This window comes from Somniosus microcephalus, chromosome 13 (assembly GCF_052327205.1).
Source record: "Somniosus microcephalus isolate GS21.2 chromosome 13, FLI_Smic_1.0, whole genome shotgun sequence".
NCBI classification, from domain to species: Eukaryota; Metazoa; Chordata; class Chondrichthyes; order Squaliformes; family Somniosidae; genus Somniosus; species Somniosus microcephalus.
This window is the reverse complement of record NC_140999.1, coordinates 184,777,011-184,797,073: the sequence shown is the minus strand read 5'-3', so window position 1 is coordinate 184,797,073 and position 20,063 is coordinate 184,777,011. Positions and strand designations below refer to the sequence as shown.

General features: G+C 46.4%; 1 protein-coding gene across 3 annotated transcripts in view; it reads left to right on the top strand.

The window, feature by feature from the left end:
* Nucleotides 1–12,259, top strand: part of LOC147108870 (deoxynucleoside triphosphate triphosphohydrolase SAMHD1-like) — a 70,299-nt gene extending 58,040 nt beyond the window's left edge. For all 3 annotated transcript variants that reach the window (XM_086005793.1, XM_086005791.1, XM_086005794.1), the window contains exons 12-16: nucleotides 3,174–3,313; nucleotides 5,981–6,070; nucleotides 7,489–7,593; nucleotides 7,939–8,076; nucleotides 11,119–12,259. In XM_086005793.1, coding sequence (XP_085861919.1) covers nucleotides 3,174–3,313; nucleotides 5,981–6,070; nucleotides 7,489–7,593; nucleotides 7,939–8,076; nucleotides 11,119–11,154 — 509 coding nt within the window. In that variant the 3' untranslated portion in view covers nucleotides 11,155–12,259. The remainder of the gene's footprint in view (nucleotides 1–3,173; nucleotides 3,314–5,980; nucleotides 6,071–7,488; nucleotides 7,594–7,938; nucleotides 8,077–11,118) is intronic.
* Nucleotides 12,260–20,063: the final 7,804 nt, after the last annotated feature.

The window sequence follows — 20,063 nt, the reverse complement described above, 5'->3', positions numbered from 1 at the left end:
ACACTGCCTTGAGGAACTCCTGCAGCGATGTCCTGGGGCTGAGATGATTGACCTCAAACCACCACAACCATCTTCCTTTGTGCTAGGTATGACTCCAGCCAGTGGAGGGTTTTCCCCCCGATTCCCATTGACTTCAGATTTCTAGGGCTCCTTGATGCCACACTTGGTCAAATGCTGCCTTGATGTCAAGGGCAGTCACTCTCACCTCACCTCACCTCCTGGAATTCAGCTCCTTTGTACATGTTTGGACCAAGGCTGTAATGAGGTTGGGAGCCGAGTGGTCTTGGCGGAACCCAAACTGGGCATCCGTTAGCAGGTGCTGCTTGATAGCACTGTCGATGACAGCTTCCATAACTTTGCTGATGATTGAGAGTAGACTGATGGGGCGGTAATTGGTCGGATTGGATTTGCCCTGCTTTTTGTGGACAGGACATACCTGGGCAGTTTTCCACATTGTCGGATAGATGCCAATGTTGTAGTTGTACTGGAACAGCTTGGCTAGAGGTACGGCTACTTCTGGAGCACAACTCTTCAGCGCGACAGGCGGGATGTTGTCAGGGCCTATAGCCTTTGCTGTATCCAGTGCGCTCAGCCGTTTCTTGATATTACGTGGAGTGAATCGAATTGGCTGAAGACTGGCTTCTGTGATGGTGGGGACCTCAGGAGGAGGTTGATATGGATCATCCACTCAGCACTTCTGGCTGAAGATGGTTGCAAACGCTTCAGCCTTGTCTTTTGCACTCACGTGTTGGGCTCCACCATCATTGAGGATGGGGATATTCATGGAGCCTCCTCCTCCTGTTAGTTGTTTAATGGTCCACCACCATTCATGGCTGGATGTGGCAGGACTACAGAGCTTTGATCTGATCCGCTGATTGTGGGATCGCTTAGCCCTGTCTATAGCATGCTGCTTCTGCTTTTTAGCATGCATTTAGTCCGGTGTTGCTGCTTCCCCAGGCTGGCACCTCATTTTTAGGTACGCCTGGTGCTGCTCCTGGCATGCTCTTATTGAACCAGGGTTGGTCCAATGGCTTGATGGTAATGGCAGAGTGAGGGACATGCCGGGCCATGAGGTTACAGATTGTGGTGGAATACAATTGTGCTGCTGCTGATGGGCCACAGTGCCTCATGGATGCCCAGTTTTGAGCTGCTAGATCTGTTCTGAATCTATCCCATTTAGCACAGTGGTAATGCCACACAACATGATGGAGGGTGTCCTCAGTGTGAAGACGGGACTTTGTCTCCACAGTGACTGTGCGGTGATCACTGCTACCAATACTGTCATGGACAGATGTTTCTACGACAGGTAAATTAGTGAGGACCAGGTCAAGTAGGTTTTTCCCTCGTGTTGGTTCCCTCACCACCTGTCGCAGGCCCAGACTGGCAGCTATGTCCTTCAGGACTCGGCCAGCGGTGGTGCTACCGAGCCACTCTTGATGATGGACATTGAAGTCCTCCAACCCAGAGTAAATTCTGCACCCTTGCTACTCTCAGTGCTTCTTCCAAGTGGTGTTCAACATGGAGGAGTACTGATTCATCAGCTGAGGGAGGGCGGTAGGTGGTAATCAGCAGGAGCTTTCCTTGCCCATGCTTCACCTGAAGCCATGAGAATTCATCGGGTTCGGAGTCAATGTTGAGGACTCCCAGGGCCACGCCTTCCCGACTGTATACCACTGTGCAGTCAACCCTGGTCGGTCTGTCCTGCCGGTGGGACAGGACAAACCCAGGGATGGTGATGGAGGGGTCTGGGACATTGGCTGAAAGGTATGATTCTGTGAGTATGACTATGTCAGGCTGTTGCTTGACTAGTCTGTGGGACAGCTCTCCCAATTTTGGCAAAAGTCCCCAGATGTTGGTGAGGAGGACTTTGCAGAGTTGACAGGGCTGGGTGTGCCATTGCCATGTCCGTTGCTGGGGTCGATGCCAGGTGGTCCACCTGGTTTCATTCTTATCATTTTGTTTCGTAGCAGTTAGTTACAACTGAGTAACTTGCTGGGCCATTACAGAGGGCAGGTAAAGATGGCAGATTTCTTTTCCTAAAGGACATTAGTGAACCAGATCCGATAGTTTCATGGTTACCATCATGGTTACCATCACTGATACTAGTAATTATTCCAGATTTATTTAATTAACTGAATTTAAATTTCTCAGGATTTGAACTCGCATCTCTGTGATCATTAGTGCAGGCCTCTGGATTACTAGCCCAGTGACATTACCACTACACTACCGTTCCCATCACCACTACACTACCGTTCCCATCTGACAACAAAAAAAGAAGGGTCAGTGCCGGCTGTTTGAAAGAGCTATTCTATAAGAGCTATTAGACCCACTCCCCTGCTCTTTCCCCATAGCCTTGCACATTTTTCCTTTTCAAGTATATATCCAATTTCCTCTTGAAATTCTGGACACCACACTTTAGGAAGGACATGTAGGTCTTGGAGCGGGTGCAGAGGAGTGGTACCATTGAATGGTACCTTTGAAAGTTACTATTGAATCTGCTTCCACCACCCTTTCAGGCAGCGCATTCCAGATCACAACAACATGCAGTGGTTAAAAAAAAATCTCCCCATCTCTATCCTGGTTCTTTTGACAATTATCTTAAATCTGTGTCCTCTGGTTACCGACCCACCTGCCAGTGGAAACAGTTTCTCCTTATTTACGCTATCAAAACCACTCATAATTTTGAACACCTCTATTAAATCTCCCCTTAACTTTCTCTGTTATAATGAGAAAAATCCCAACTTCTCTGGTCTCTCCACATAACTGAAGCCCCTCATCTCTGGTACCATTCTAGTAAATCTCCTTTGCACCCTCTCCAAGACCCACACGTCCTTCCTGAAGTGCGGTGCCCAGAATTGGACACAATACTCCAACTGAGGCCTAACCAATGATTAATAAAGGTTGAGCATAACTGCCTTGATTTTTATTTCTCTACAATTATTTCTGCAGCAATCATTCTTTTTGGGAAATCTGGCTGCAGCAAAACCAGGGGAAGAGAGAAACCCTGAACTGATGGAAAGTCAGCAAACATTCCAGATTTCTTCTTTGGCTCTCAAAAACTATTATTAAGAAGGGCTATGGGCTTTTTTTGGATATAAATGTTACTGTTTTTTTTGACGGGAAGAAGAGACAATATTTTTAGTTGACTGGAGCTTGGATTGTTGTTTTTCCAGACAATATCTTTCAACAGATCCTGTATTCATCTAAACCTGAACTGCAAGAAGCCCGGGAAATCCTGAACAATATCATTGGTCGCAAGCTGTACAAATGCATTGGGCAGACTCGGCCTGAAGCAGGAACAACAATTGAACAGGTAAATATTACATAGAATTATTCAGTATCTACAGCACAGAAACAGGTCATTCGGTCCAACTAGTCTATGCTGGTGTTTGTGCTCCACACGAGTCTCCTCCCACTCTGACCCACCCTGCCTTCTATTCTAGTGTTCCCAACCCTCCCGCGGGAGTTACCGAAATGGGCGATTGGTCTCCCGACTGCTGCAGCTGGCAACTCTGGAGGAGCGGTCCTTGTATGTGCGGTAGTTTTTATTCATAAGAAATAGGAGCAGGAGTAGGCCATTCGGCTGCTCCGTCATTCAATAAGATCATGGCTGATTTGATCTTGGCCTCAACTCCACTTTCCTGCCTGTTCCCCAGAACCCTTGATCCCCCTGTTTTTCTAAAATCTGTCTATCTCAGCCTTGACTATATTCACTGACTCCGCCTCCACAGCTCTCCGGGGTAGAGAATTCCAAAGATTCACGACCCTCTGAGAGAAGAAATTCCTCCTCATCTCCGTCCTAAATGGGCGACCCCTTATCCTGAAACTATGCCCCCTAGTTCTAGATTCCCCCACGAGGGGAAACATCCTCCCTGCGTCTACCCTGTCCAGCCACCTCAGAATCTTATATGTTTCAATAAGATCCCCTCTCATTCTTCTAAACTCCCAATGAGTATAGGCCCAACCTGCTCAACCTTTCCTCATAAGACAACCCCTTCAACTCAAGAATCAACCTAGTGAACCTTCTCTGAACTGCCTCCAATGCAAGTATATCCCTCCTTAAATAAGGAGACCAAAACTGTACGCAGTACCCCAGGTGTGGTCTCACCAACACCCTTAAACATCACTTATCCTTAAACTATTCTTTTGTGTTCTTTCTTTGATTTATAAATGATGTTATTCATCTCACTATAAAACAAAAAGTCATTTTATTCGTGGCTTGGTGATATTGGCACTCAACTAAGGTCAAAGCAATAACCTATGCAAACAGTGGGGAAAATGTCACCTGATCAAATGCCATGTGATTACGCATCACACGAGTGGTGTCACATGGTTGAATGCCATGTGATCAAATGTTACATGATCAAATCTCCAGGAAAACGTCAAACCAGAGTTGGCAACCCTAATCTATTCCCTTCTCCCTCATGTATGCGTCAAGCCTCCCCTTAGTGCTATCAGCCTTAGTGCTATCAGCTTCAACCAGTCGGCATGGCAGCAAGTTCCACATTCTCATCACTCTCTAGTAAAGAAGGTTCTGTCATTGGCTATCTTATACTTGTACGGATCCACAATTGGAAATAGTTTCTCTACATCCACCCTATCGAATCCCTTCATCATTTTAAAGAGCACTATCAGGTTTCCTCTTAGTCTTTTCCAGAGAAAAGATCACTAGGTTTCAGTTTTCAATGTGCAGGAAATTCTTCCACTTTTTTTGTAGTGAAGTCATGTTGGGAGAGTATTTACCGTTGTACCCTCCCAGCTCCATGCCAAGTACTAGTTTGTGCAAAGAGGTGGGCAGTTGTGTTGCTTTCAGATGTCTAGTCACCTCTGGGGTGCACCTTGGTGACGTTACCCATAAACATGGGACCAGTTTCCACATGCTTCCTGATGATGCCCAACTTTACCTCTCTCCCCTTGTCTCCATGACTGTGACTGTGCTGTCCAAATGCTTTTCAGACATCAAGTTGTGAATAAGCCAGAACTTTCTCTCCAGCTCAACATCAGCAAGACTGAAGAAACCCTGCTTGGCTGCTGCCAGAAACTGCGCACCACGACCACCTACTTCCGTCTTTGGAACATTGGCTGCTAACGTTCCTCCCTCATTCCCAGTGCTGCTAAACCCTCGTCCACGCCTTTCTCACCTTCCAGCTTGATTTCTCCAAAACTCTCCTTGCTGGCCTCATGAGCTGTACTTATTATTAACTCCCAACTTGTCTGCAGTTCTGTTGCTCGATTCCTATTCTGTGTTAATTCTGCAGCTCCATCCTTCTGTTTGCTCCTCATTCCCCCCTTCCCACCACAACCAGTTAATTCTTGTTTCCTTTTTCAAATATCTGTATCCGAAATCACGCCAAGTCCCGTTCACCCATCACCCCTGTGCTCGCTGACCTACATTGGCTCTCTTTCCAGCAATGCCTCAAATTTTAAAATTCTCCTCCTGGTTTTCAAATCCCTTCATGGCCTCACTCCTCCCTATCTCTGTAACCTCCTCCAGCCCTACAACCCTCCGAGATCTCTGGGCTCCTCCAATTCTAGCCTCTTGAGCATCCCCGATTTCCTTCGCCCCTCCATTGGTGGCCGTGCCTTCAGCTGCCTGGGCCCTAGGCTCCGGAAATCCCTCCCTAAACCTCTCCACCTCTCTACCCCTCTCTCCTCCTTTAGGACGATCCTTAAAACCGACCTCATTGACCATGTTTTTGCCCACCTCTCCTAATATCTCCTTATGTGGCTCGGTGTTAATTTCCAGCTGATAATCGCTCCAGTGAAGCGTCTTCGGATGTTTTACTGCATTAAAGGCGCTATATAAATGCAACCTGTTACATGGCTCAGGTGGTCCATGGATGAATTTGCTGAGCTGTTGGGGAAGTCCTGGAAAAGCAACATGACGTTTTTATATATTTTTTTGCTATCAACACATTGTGGTGGATCTTTTGTTTGTTATTTTAAATCCAATCCCGCTGCAATATGCTTTTTGTTTTAGAATGAGGACGAGCTGATTGAAGAGGTGATCACAGCTATCCCATTGCCACCTCTGGATGTCCAACTCGCTCCAGAAGATTTCATAGTAAATGTAAGTAATGGCTGGTTAAGGATACTTGCCTACTGTATAAGGGCACTGATTCTACACAGCGGGTCCAGCCCAGAAGATTATGGTTCAAATCCTGGTCTCTACTGAATCAGCTGATTTTAGCCCAGGCAGCAACTGAAGCACTGTGATTAACTTCTGTGTGTCTGAGCTAGGGAGGGTGAAAATCCGCCCGTGTTCTGGCTCATTGATTGCTGCGGGGTAACTTGTGTATGTGGGCATTGGCTGAGGAGAGGTTTAGCTTGGCTGTGAGGTGTAGCGTAGCTGAATAACCAGCCAGCATTCGCCCGCCTGGCTCAAGTGGGACAGAAGTGCCACTTTAAATATGATAATGAGGCTGGAAGCCTGGGATTTAACTTGCCTTGCCTTGGCAATCCCGGCAGCTGTAGCGAGGTGAGGACAGCCTCGGGGATCACTCCTTGTGGGCCAGAAGAGCAGGAGTGCTTCCTTCGGGACCCAACCCCCCGCCCCCCAACAAGCTCCGCCACCATCAGATACCCCTGTCTCCTCCGCCCCCCCCCCTCCCCCACAGATTTCAGAGATCGGACCTACCTGGTCCTGAGGCCATTCTCCAATCAAGCTGACTTCCGGGCGAGGGAACAGTCACTGACGTCAGATGCACGCTGTGGAGTTCAAGCTCCACAGCGTGTGGGGAAACCCAGCTGGTCAAAAAGTTAAAGTTTCCACCAATTAGTTTTGAATTTACCCCCTTTCAAGCACAGGCTCTGTCCTGTGGCTCTACTGTTCTGGGCAAAGTGAAGTAGCTCCACTTAAAGGTCTCTTTTGGCATCTCCTTTGCCCCAACAATACACCATCATCACCGGAGAGTTCAATTTTTACTTGTTTAGTTAAAATTGCTTTGCCTTTCCTCATTCTCACTAAGGTCTGTTCAAGAGCATGAATCAAACCTCTCTGCAAACTGGAACATAAATTATGCTGCAGTATTTTGTTTTTAAATGTTTCATGATTTGGTCCAGAATAAATTTAGAACTTGTCTTATTTACATGTTGTTTGATCCCCTCTCTCTAACCTTGCGTCCTCTCAAATCTTCCTTCAGCCAGAAGTGAGGTGGCGTGGGTAGGGCACTTTTATCCCTCATTTCTTTTATTCATTGTTATTCTGACAAACAGGGAGCACCTTCTCGATAAATCAAACCGTCAATATTTCCTCTCAGGAAAAACAGAACTTCTGTTGGCCCTGGTCATCAGGAAGTTACCATTGCAGGGACTGGCACTCAATGGTGGCTCAGTGGGTAGCACTCTTGCCTCTGAGTTTGAAGGTTGTGGGTTCAAGTCCCACTCCCGAAACATGAGTAGTTCATTTGTGAAACAACATCAAACAGCACCAGCAATATTCCAGATTGAAATGTTTAAAAGATTCAACGTCCTTTTCTGCTTATTTAGGTTGTTCAGATGAACTACGGGATGAAGGGACAAAATCCCATTGACAGTGTCTGGTTCTACCGCAAGAACAACCCCAACAAGGCAATCAAAATCCATAAAGACGAGGTAAATTCACCAACACCTGAAGACGCAACAAATCCTGCTTCTAATATGGCTTTATAAATCTCAACTCTCACCAGCTGTGCACCAACTGAGGGCAGGGGTGTGACCGACTCCCAGTGCTGCTATGGGGCAGCGGTCTGGAGATTGTTCTTGCTCTTGATTTACTCCTCAGCTTCTTGAGATGTTGGGTGTCTCCGCAGATCAGAAAGTTAACAGAGCCCTGGATCCAGCCCTTAACTCCCTGTAACGCGGTGCTGTTGCTCGCTCCATTGTATCAGAAAGTTCATATTTGTCAGATTGCTGTTAATACATGTGGATATCAACTTCCTCTCTCCTGTGCTCACCCAGGCGCCTCAGCTGCTACCGGAGAGGTTTTCAGAACAGCTGATCCAAGTGTACTACAAGAGGACCGACGAGCGGAGTGTGGAAGCAGCCCGGGAGCACTTTGAAATGTGGTGCATCAACAGAAACTTCAGGAATCCCAGGGTAGGGAGGTGGAGACCAGACTGGAATGTTGTAGTTCCTGATTTCATTCTGTGGTCGTGTTGCATACCTGGGTTATTACTATTGGGCCTCACAGTTGTAGACATTGGCCCAGAAATTAGGATCGGGGGCTTGCCGCGCGTGCAAGCCCCCGATGTGCACTTACCCGGCGCGCCGACAGCTGAAGCCTGGGACTGCTTGGAATTCCTGTCACTGGCCCGGTTCAGCTGTCGGCGCGATGTGCTTGCCTGATCCAGCGGCGTAGTTAGTGCGATGTGCCAGCTGGGATCAGGTGAGCACTGGGCAGCCAATCAGGGGAGGGGAAACTTCATTCATGAGTTTGATAGTAAGAACTGTCAAACTCATGAAAACTACGGGCGCCCAAAACACTACTTAAACTTTAAATAACATTTTTAAAAACATCCCACTAATTAAATGAACTATAAATAACTTTAAAAAACAATTTTAAACAATTAATCAAATTTTTGAAAAAAATAATTTTTTAAGAAATCGGGTCTAAAAATAAACTTACCTTACTGTAAAGTCCTTAAAAACAAGGGCCTAGAAATTCAGTTAGGCCCCGCCAGGTCTTTAGCGCCCGAAATTTAGCGCTGCCCGGATTCCCGTAGCGCCCGCCTGAAATTCAGTTGCGGCGCCCCAAGACGGAGGCGGGCGCTATTGCAGGGTTTGGCCGCCTCGCTTGGGGCGATGAAAGTCAATTGCAGGCGTCCAGCTGCCGCTGCGGCACCCGATGCGGTGCGGCAGGCTGGGGTACTGCAGGCCTCCTCCTTCTCTTAAGGAGGAGCTGCCTGCAGCCGTGAGATCGCCGCTGGATTCCCCCAGCAAATGAGCCCGGCACCACGGAGAAGTGCCGGGCTCGCGGGAGTCAGACACCAGTGCCGCGGGGGGGTGGTGCAGGAGTCCGGGGAGGGAGGTGCGGCCAGGCGGCCGCCGGGAAAGCGGCCGACCACCCGTCCACCTTTATGCGCCGGCCTCTCGGAGCTGCAAGGCACCGTTTTTCAAACGCTGTTTGCGGCCGCCACGGGCGAGGCGGCCGCAACTGAATTTGGCGGTCGGCACGGAATCGCATTCGAGCCGGGGCGCTGCGCACACCGATGACGTCATCGGTGCCGGCGCAGCGCTACCGGCTAACACCGATGTTAGGGACCAACTGAATTTCGGGCGCTAAAAAACTTCCGGCGCAAACCACTCTTTAGCCAATAAGTGGGCGCAAACGCGACTGAATTTCTAGGCCAAGGTCCTTACGTCTCCTTTTTACATTTCTAAAAAGTTCAGGCCCTTACACACGGGCAAACCTGTCAAAAAGAAGGAAGTTCAACGTGTGCGCGCAGAGTCCTGCGCGCACGCGTTGGACCACTGAACCCCTTGGAGGAAATGCCGGTTTCCCGCACATGCGCTGTGCATGCTGAAATCCGGCACTTCCAACGGGCCCACGCGTGAGTACCCCGTCCGTACTCACGCATTGGGACCGGAATTACTGGCCCATTGTCTTGTCATGGGTTTGTCCTCTATTTGCTCACCATAATGCAATGCTCCTGGTGTCAAGCCGGTGTCTGCTATGGCTCAGCCTCTGAGTTAGAAGGTCGTGGGTTCAAGTCTGACTCCAGCGATTTGAGCACGTGATCTAGGCTGACGCTCCCAGTGCATCGGCTGTGACGTTAAACCGAGGCAGAAAAAATTACGCAAATAAGGTAAGTTCACTCAGCAACAACGACACCTTGCATTTATCTAGCACCTTTAACATCAATGATTTAGTCAGACAAAAATGGACACCGAACCATAGAGGACATTCTTAGGAGGGGTAACCAAATGCTTGGTCAAGGAGTTGGGTTTTAAGATGTGGGAGGTGATGAGGCAGAGGGGTTTAGGCAGGGAATTTCAGAGCACAGGACCTAGACAGCTGAAGTCACGGCTGCCAGTGGTGGTGGAAAGGGTGGGGGTGATGCACAATGCATTTACAATTTGCTATACATAGCCCGTAGAAGAAATCTTCCATGACTGTCAATGAATTGTTCAATTCACCCATTATCATCTCAGGGGGAATTGGCTGTACCCCATGAAGGAATTCTTGAAGTGTGTGGGAGCAGAGTGCATGGCAGTCAGTGCTTCTGCACATGGAGAGTTCCTGGTCACAGCCATGCTCAGTGAAGAGCCAGGGCCTTTACGTATTGAGTGGGTTTCAGAAACTAAGTAACAAGAGTCAGCGACTGGTTCCATGTATCTCAGTCATTTGCAAAGTAGTACAGGTTGACCGAGGCCGAGCCGGTTTTCGTGTTTTTCCGGACTTTGGAACGTGTTTCTGATGTCTGAAGTCCGGGAATATCGCAACCTGGGTTCAGGCGTTTCCGGACTTCGGACATCAGAAACACGTTCCGAGTCCGGTAATGCCTGGGCCCGGCTGGCGGCGGAACATTTTATGGATTCCGGACAACCCTGCCACCAATCGTTCCGGAACATTCCGGATTCAGGAACCCCGGGTTTTGGACGCTCAACCTGTACTTAAAAAGACTTGCATTTATATAGCACCTTTCCCAACATCAGGATGTCCCAAAGCGTTTTACAGCCAATGAAGTACTTCTGAAGTGTAGACACTGTTGTAATGTAGGAAATGCGTTAGCCAATTAGTGCACAGCAAGATCCCACAAACAGCAATGTGATAATGACCCGATAATCTGTTTTTAGTGATGTTGGTTGAGGGATAAATATTGGACAGCAAACCAGGGATAACTCCCCTGCTCTTCTTTGAAATAGTGCCGTGGGATTTTTACATCCACCTGAGAGAGCAGGCGGGGCCTCGGTTTAATTTCTCATCTGAAAGACGGCACCTCCGACAGTGCAGCACTCCCTCAGCACTGCACTGGGAGTGTCAGCCTAGCTTATGTGCGCAAGTTGGGTGGCTGAAAGACATAAGCACAAGAATATTTTATAAAAACATTTTAAGATGTGAAGTTTAATCAAGATGGTAATTATTCTCCCTTCCCAAAAAGCAGTTGTTAATAGTTCCACTTTCATACCTACTTACAGGATGGTGATGGAGGCGCTGCTGAGGCCAATTTCTGACAGTGAGAGCGACAGTGACAGCGACGACTCTGATCCCAAAGCTGAGCTCCAGTTCTATCGCCACGCCAATAGTCACAGGCCCAAGATGAAGCTTTTCAAGTAGAGAGAGTGGGTTTTTCCTGTGAATCTCGGGAGGCTTGTTAAAATCCAGGAATGGAGTTGCATTCACGTGGGATCACTGAGTCGCCTCAGTCCTTTCCCTTTTGGTGTTTTTAAAACTGTAGACAGCTCCGGTTGTTTTATCATTTAAATTAAGAAAAGTAATCTTCATGCAAATGAATCCAAATCTAAATGGATATATAACTATATATTTTATTGCTTGGTGAGGGAGTATGGCAGGTGCTATAGACATCGTGACTGCTTAATACGTTTATTATAACTCTTCAGCATACAGTTTGAAGTATATTAATACAAAATGAATGCTCTGTTTTAGTCAACTGGATCCTCAGGTAAACTGGGTCAAACTGGTAATGGTGCCTCTTCCTGCACAGCGAGGCTGATTGTGGTTGAGGTTCCTCATGCAATTGCTTAGATAGTGTCCGATATGTGGACATTGCTGTGGGATTTGAACTCATATCTCCAGATCATTAATCCAGACTCTTTGATTACTAGTCCAGTAGCCTAACCACTACGCTACCATACCCATCAAGTTATGGTCCAAGATTCCGCCTAAACTCATTTGCATAACGGCGAACGTAAAATTTCACATGAATCAGCGCAATCGGAGCAATGGAAACGGGAGTCATTTAAATTTATTAATGCATAAGTTTTTATATCTGCGCAGTGTGATTTAAAAACTGCTTTCATCTAATTGATTGATTGAAATTTATTTTAAATTAATTATGCAAAGTTTTAAGAGCAGTGAATTTATTTCTGATCTCAACTACCTCCAATTCCTCCTCCTTGTCTTCCAAGGGGGAGTTGAGAATGGTTTGCACTTTTTATAACATTTTTGAATAATTGCTTGCTTGCTGCACTTTACTGAAGCTTTTTTGAATAATTGTTGGAAGTTTCAATTTTGCACTTTCTTAAAGTTTAATACATTTTGAACATTTTTGCACATTTTTGAACATGTGTACATTTCTGAATAAATCTTACCACTCTAGTTTATGAAATGTTACATTTTTTAATACATTTATGCTGTCACAAAATGAAAGAAAGACTTGCATTTCTATAGCGCCTTTTACAACCACCGGACGTCCCAAAGTGCCACGGCCAATGAAGTACTTTTGAAGTGTAGTCACTGTTGTAATGTAAGAAACACGGCAGCCAATTTTGCGCACATTAAGCTCCCACAAACAGCAATATGATATGACAAGATAATCTGTATTTGTGATGTTGATTGAGGGATTAATATTGGCCCAGGACACCGGGGATAACTCCCCTGCACCACTTCTTTGAAGTAGCAGCATGAGATCTTTTACTTCCACCTAAGAGAGCAGACGGGGCCTCAGTTTAACATCTCATCCAAAAGACGGCACCTCCGACAGTGCAGCGCTCCTTCAGTACTGCACTGGAGTGGGGATTTGAACCCACAACCTTCTAGCCGCAGAGGCGAGAGTGCTGCCCACTGAGCCACAGCTGACACTGTACATGAACAAGAAACAAATTTAGCTAAAGTTTTGAACTGCAAAATTCTATTAATTTAATGATTGTAATGAGTCTCTATTTTTTGATTTTTTAAATAACAATAGTGTCCGAGTCTTCTGCTCTCTGTATGGGGGAGGGGGGAGGCATGAGGTGGGGCTCATTATGCAATGTTATGCTCCACAAGCCGTGCTTTGACAGCCCTACCCTGACGAGCGGTTGCCTCCTGTGTAGGCTCAGCACTCCTCGGCTCCGCTTCCCGAGGCACGGAATTTAGCTTGACCAACTCCTCTTCTGGATGACCAGGTCCAGTCCTTGGTCAGGAGTGAAATTATGTAGGACGCAGCACACTAAGGTGATCCTGGCCCCCCTCCTCCTTCCCCCATCTCTCTGGGGAATACTGCAGTATTCCCCCAGATCTGTACAAGAACCCCAACAGCTCTCTCCATGACCTGCCTGGTGGAGACATGGGCCTCATTGAATTTTACCTCCGCCTCAGTGTATGGTGCCTGAAATGGTGTCATCGTTCATGGCAGCTGGGGGTATGAACCAACCATCCAGCCAATCACCTTCCGTGAATATGCGGGCTATGTCACAGCTCCTCACGATAAAGGCATCGTGAGTTGAAACAGCTTGCATGGCATTCATGTGTAGGATTCGCAAACGGACATCGCACACATTGGAACACAAGAACAGGAGGAGGCCATTCAGCCCCTCGAGCCTGTTCCGCCATTCAATGAGATCATGGCTGAGCTGTGACCTAACTCCATATACCCGCCTTTTCCTCACATCACTTAATACCCTTGGTTAACAGAAATCTATCAATCTCAGATTTAAAATTAACAATTAACCCAGCATCAACGGCCTGGACATTAAGGGAGTGGAATCCCTTTCGGTTGAGATAGCTCACGGGTGACCTTCAATGCCACGTAACTTCCATCGATAGCTCCAAGCAACTTTGGGAACCCAGCTCTCCTATAAAACTCCAGTGACCTCAGCCGCTGCTCCACAAGTGTTGCATCAAACCTAATCAAGTCATATTCACCCTGCGGATCATCACATCCCTCACCGGCCGGACGCTGGCCTTCGCTGCCCCTGGGCTGGCTCGGCACAGGCCCCCCGGCGACGCCTGGAACGAGCCACTCCTGTAAAATTTTAAAGCCGTTGTGAGCTTAATCTCTGCAGTGATGGCCGCCCGGGTCGCTGATCGAGGCCTCGGGTCCTCCCTCATTAAGTCACAGGGCTGGCCGCTTGGTGAAGCGTAGACAGCGCATGACCTTTGGCGTCTCCTCATAACTCAAGCGAGGCCTGTACACACGAGTGGAGTAGCTGGGGGAGGGGGTGAACTCTTTGCCTGTGTAACTGCACTTGTTGAGGCTTGAGTCTACGGGCTTCGAGCCTCCGCAGCTCTCTCCTCTCTATCCATCATTATAAAGACGAGAGGGATAGCGAGAAAGTGCGCCATTTTAAACACGATCATAACTCAAAAAAACGGTCAAAGCAGAAACTCCTAGCGCTACAATAAGGTTATATTAATGTAAATAATAACTAGAGGAAGGTTGGGACAGTGGGACCAGAACTGGGACAGGGAGGAGTTGTACCGCTGGGATGGGCTCCACCTGAAGCAGAGTGGGACCAGTGATCTAGCGGAAAGGATAAATAGGGCTGTCAATGGGACTTTAGACTAGTAAGGGGGAGGGGGGGCAGAGGGATCTGGTGCAAATGACCCAAGTCTGAGATAAAATAATTAGGAGGTGAGAGTAAAGGTCAGAGCAAGGTAAGGAGCAAGGGTAACATGAACAGTCAGGGAATAAATACAGTTATAAAACAGAAGTATAAAAGGACTGTTAAAATATTGTAAAAGGAACAACTGCTAAAGACGAATTAAACTGCCTGTACAGCAATGTAAACTGCATCTAAAATAAAACGGGAAAACTGGAGGCAATAATCCGTAGTGAGGAACCAGATGTAGTAGGAATAACTGAAACATGGCTACATAAAGAGCAGAGCTGGCTTGAATATTGCTGAACATAATCAGAAAGGATAGGGGAGGAAGAACGGGGGGTGGGGTGGGGGTGGGGTAGCTCTACTAATTATAGACAACATAATGGCAGTAGAAAAAAGGGACAAAACTAACAGACGGCTATAAACAGAAACTATATGGATTGAAATAAAAGCTAAGAAGAGATCGATCAGGCTAATAGGGATATACCGCAGACCGCCCGATAGTGGAAAGGAGGGGGTGGAAGAAATATGTAAGCAAATATGTGAAATGAGTAAAGGACAGAGAATAATAGTCATGGGAGATTTTAACTAACCCCCCAAATAAACTGGCAAGAAGAAGCAGCGAAAGGGGTACAGGGAATGGAGTTTTTACCAAAATGGGCAGGACTCCTTTCTTACCCAGTATGTAAAAAGCTCAACAAGAGAGGGCGCAGTGCTGGATCTAGTAATGGGAAATGAACCAGAACAGATAAGACAAGTAAGTGTGGGGGAACATCCAGGAAATAGCGATCACAACATAATAAGGTTTGAGATAAAGATTGAGAAGGACATAAATAAGACAAAGACCAAAGTAATAAATTGTAAAAAAAAAGCTGATTTTTAAGGAGATGAGAATGGAACTAGGGAAAATAAATTAGAAAAATTTACTGACAAAGAAAAAGAACAGCAGTGGGAAACATTTAAAACGGTGATCAAGAGAGTCTAGGAGAAAAATACCCCACTAAAAAGCAAGAACAAACGAGCCAGTAATGACCCACCGTGGATTAATAAAGGAATAACGGCAAAATAGAAACTAAAGAAAAAGGCTTACACTAAGTACATAGACAACAAAGGAAGGGATGACAAAAGGGAATATGAAAAAGTTAGGAAAAAGTCAAAAAAACAATTAGGAAGGCAAAGACAAACTACAAAATTAAATTATCAAGGAATATAAAAAGAAATAGCAAAGTATTCTACAGGCACATAAATAACAAAAAACAATTCAGGATAGGAATAGGGCCACTAAAGGACACACATGATAAACTCACAGCAAAATGGCAGGAATACTAAATAATTACTTTGCCTCGGTATTTACCAGAGATTCTAACATGGTGGGCATGACATTAGAAGAGATCAAAAAGGATATAAAGACATTTAAGATAGAAAGGGGGAGATAATTGATAAACTAATCAGACTTAGAGAGGATAAAACCCCTGGTCCAGATGGATTGTATCCATGAATATTAAAAGACGTTAGGGGAGAGATAGCAGAGGCACTATTACATATATATAAAAATTCATTAGAAGATGGAATACTGCCAGAGGACTGGTGGACACCTGAGAATCCCTGGCCCAAGACCGCACAAAGTGGAGTAGAAGCATCCGGGAAGGCGCCGAACACCTCGAGTCTCTTCGCCGGGAGCAAGCGGAAGCCAAGTGCAAATGGAAGCCAAGTGCAAACAGCGGAAGGCGCGCACGTCAACCCAAGCACCCCACCCACCCACCCCTTCACCCAACGTCTGCCCCACCTGTGACAGAGACTGTAGGTCCCGCATTGGACTCATCAGTCACCTGAGAACTCATTTTTAGTGTGGAAGCAAGTCATCCTCGGTTCCGAGGGACTGCCTAAGAGAAGGACAGCTAATGTGATTTCTATATAAGAAAAGGAAAATAGAACAAGCCCAGGGAACTATAGACCAATTAGCTTAATGTTGGTGGTAGGAAAGATAATGGAATCCTTAATCAAAGATGTTATAGAAAAACATCTAGAAACTGAAAATATAATAAAGAGTAGTCAATTTGGATTCCAACACGGAAGGTCACGCTTCACCAATCGTATTGAATTCTTTGAAGAAATAACAGAAAAGGTAGATAAGAGGGGGGGGGAATAAACAAGGAAACAGAAAATGAGGCAAAAGGAACATAGGAACAGGAGGGGCCCATTCAGCCCCTCGAACCTGTTCCACCATTCAATTAGATCATGGCTGATCTGTATCTTAACTCCATCTCCCCACCTTGGTTCCCTATCCCTTAATCATAATCATAATCAACTTTATTGTCATTGTTAGTGCACAAGTGCAGTACAACGAAATGTAGGCTTGCGGCTCCCGAGAGTGTACATTTAGATTAAGACATTTAAACATTCAACATTCATTTGGCTTGTAATACATTAACATAAACATAATAAAGTGCATTGGCAGATGTGCAGGCTTTAGAGTTTATTTGTGGAGTTCAGTAGGATGACAGCCCTGGGAAAGAAGCTGTTCCTAAATCTGGTCGTACGGGTGCGAATGCATCTGTAGCGTCTCCCAGATCGCAGGGGGGCAAACAGACTGTGGCTGGGGTGGGTAGGGTCTTTGATGATGGTCAGTGACCTCCGTAAACAGCGTTTCTGGTATATGTGCTCTATGGTTGGTAGCCGGGTGCCGGTAATGCGTTGGGCAGTTTTGACTACCCGCTGCAGGGCTTTCCGGTCATGGGAGCTACAGCTGCCATATCATACTGTGATACAGTTCGTCAGGATGCTCTCTATTGTGCAGCGGTAAAAGTTAGAGAGGATCAGCGGTGACAGGTTACATCCCTTCAGCCTCCTTAGGAAATATAGGTGCTGCCGGGCCTTCTTCACCAGAGAGGAGGTATTGAGGGACCAGGAGAGGTCTTCCGTGATGTGGACTCCAAGGAACTTAAAACTGTCCACCCTTTCCACCACAGCCCCATGCATGTGGATGGGGGTGTGACTTCCGCCTTTAGACTTCCTGAAGTCCACAATGATACCCTTGCCTAACGAAAATGTATCAATCTCAGTTTTGAAATTTTCAATTGACCCTCAATGGTTTTTTGGGGGGAGGGTGTTCCAGGTTTCCAGCACCCTTTGTGTGAAGAAATGCTTCCTGACATCAACCCTGAACGGCCAAGCTCCAATTTAAGGTTATGCCCCCTTGTTCTGGACTCCCCACACCAGCGGAAATAGTCCCTCCCGATCTACCCTATCAAATCCTTTTAATCATCCGGGACAGATGGGCATTCGCTGTAATGTTAAATTAGAAAAGGTACATTTTTAAAGCCATGGCAAACCCCGATAGCTTGCTGCAACACCATTCACATTTTGACCATGGAATAAAATGGACTATTTTTGATCATTCAGAATCACAGGGACAGTGGGAGGCTGGTGAGCAGCGCTCCTTGTGTGTGTTTAAATACCTGATCGAGGTCTTGAAGATAATGAAGGGGTTCGATAGGGTAGACGTAGAGAAGGTGTTTCCACTTGTGGGGGAGACCAGAACTAGAGGTCATAAATATAAGATCGTGACTAATAAATCCAATAGGGAATAAGAACATAAGAAATGGGAGCAGGAGTCGGCCATACGGCCCCTCGAGCCTGCTCCGCCATTCAATAAGATCATGGCTGATCTTCGACCTCAACTCCACTTTCCCGCTCTATTCCCTTATCCCTTGATTACTTTAGAAAATCTATCGATCTCAGCCTTGAATATATTCAATGACTGAGCATCCACAGCCCTCTGGGGTGGAAAATTCCAAAGATTCACAACCCTCCGAGTGAAGAAATTCCTCCTCATCTCAGTCCTAAATGGCCGACCCCTTATTCTGAATTCAGGAGAAGATTGTTTACCCAGAGAATGGTTAGAATGTGGAACTCACTACCACAAGGAGTAGTTGAGGTGAATAGCATAGATCCGTTTAAGGGGAAGCTCCATAAACACATAGAATCGTTGCAGCACAGTAGGAGGCCATTCGGCCAGTCAGGCCTGTGCCGGCTCTCTGCAAGTGCACTTCAGCTAGTCCCACTCCCCCTTATGTCAGCTTTGGACCTTCTGCCAATCACCTTAAATCTGTGTCCTCTGGTTCTCGACCCTTCCGCCAATGGGAACAGTTTCCCTCTATCTACTTTGTCCAGACCCCTCCTGATTTTGAACACCTCTATCAAATCTCCTCTCAACCTTTCCTGCTCCAAGGAGAACAACTCCAGCTTCTCCAGTCTATCCACATAACTGAACTCCCTCATCCCTGGAACCATTCTTGTAAATCTTTTCTGCACCCTCTCTAAGGCCTTCACATCCTGCCTAAAGTGCGGTGCCCAGAATTGAATGCAATACTCCAGTTGTGGCCGAACCAGTGTTTTATAAAGTTTCATCATAACTTCCTTGTTTTTGTACTCTATGGGAGAAAGGAATAGAAGGATATGCTGATAGGGTTAGATGAATAGGGCTGGGAGGAGGCTCGTGTGGAGCATAAACACTGGCACGGACCAGTTGGGCCGAATGACCTGTTTCCCTGCTGTAAATTCTATGCAATTCAATGTAAAGATAATTATTGCGTATTTCAGTGCAGTCTACTTCCTGACAGTCCAACTCATTTCTTGTGCTGAAAAAAATTGCATTATCTAATACTTTGAATTAAGCAACACCAAGAACACAGCAAAGTCAGAATTTAGTTTAAAACATTGGCATTATCAGATAATTGGAATTAAGTAACTTTCAATCGAGAGTTGGCTGCAGTCGGCAGACTTTGCTGAAAGTTTGCTTGTGCAACAGCAGCGCCCTCCAGTGATCACAGAGAGACATTGCGAAGTAATTCGCGAGATTAGGTCAAGAACAGATTTGTTTTTTAAATCTCAGTAAAATGACGAGGAAGATGTCGGATTGTCGTAAGCCCCCAACTGGTTCAATAATATCTTTTTAGGGAAGGAAAATTAGCGTCACGGCCAATACTCCCCGTCATTTTTTGGGGAGGTCCGCGCGGCCCCTCTAACGGCCCATTCTAAATACCGCCCATACGCGGTTTTTCTATTTAAAAGCTGGCTGCACGGGACCCCTGTAGCGCTGCGCGGACACGCAGCTTAACGGGAACATTGGTCGTGGCCTATATTTGGAATGCACTGCCTGTTGGGCGGTGCTTACAGATTCAATAGCAGCCTTCAAAAAGGGAATTGGATAATCACTTGGAGAAAAGTTGCAGCTATGCGGGAATGGCCTCCTTCTGTGCTGTACTATTCTACGATTCTATGTCTCTAAAATCGCCCCTCGGAGCCACCTGCTCAGACTCCCTATAATCTCCCTGGAAAATTATAATATAATTATGGACTCATGGGGAGTTGAGGTTGATGATCAGCCACGATCTTATTGAATGGCGGAGCAGGCTCGAGGGGCTGAATGGCCTCCTCCTGCTCCTATTTCTTATGTTCTTATGTTCCAATCCTTCAAATAAGCCTGTTGCAGTGGGCTCTCAAAATAAAAGCATCATAGGTGCTCTCGGGACGTCATAGGATTGATTCAACAGCAGTTGTAGTTTCAGAGACTGGGAGTCCTTTTTAAGGTTATG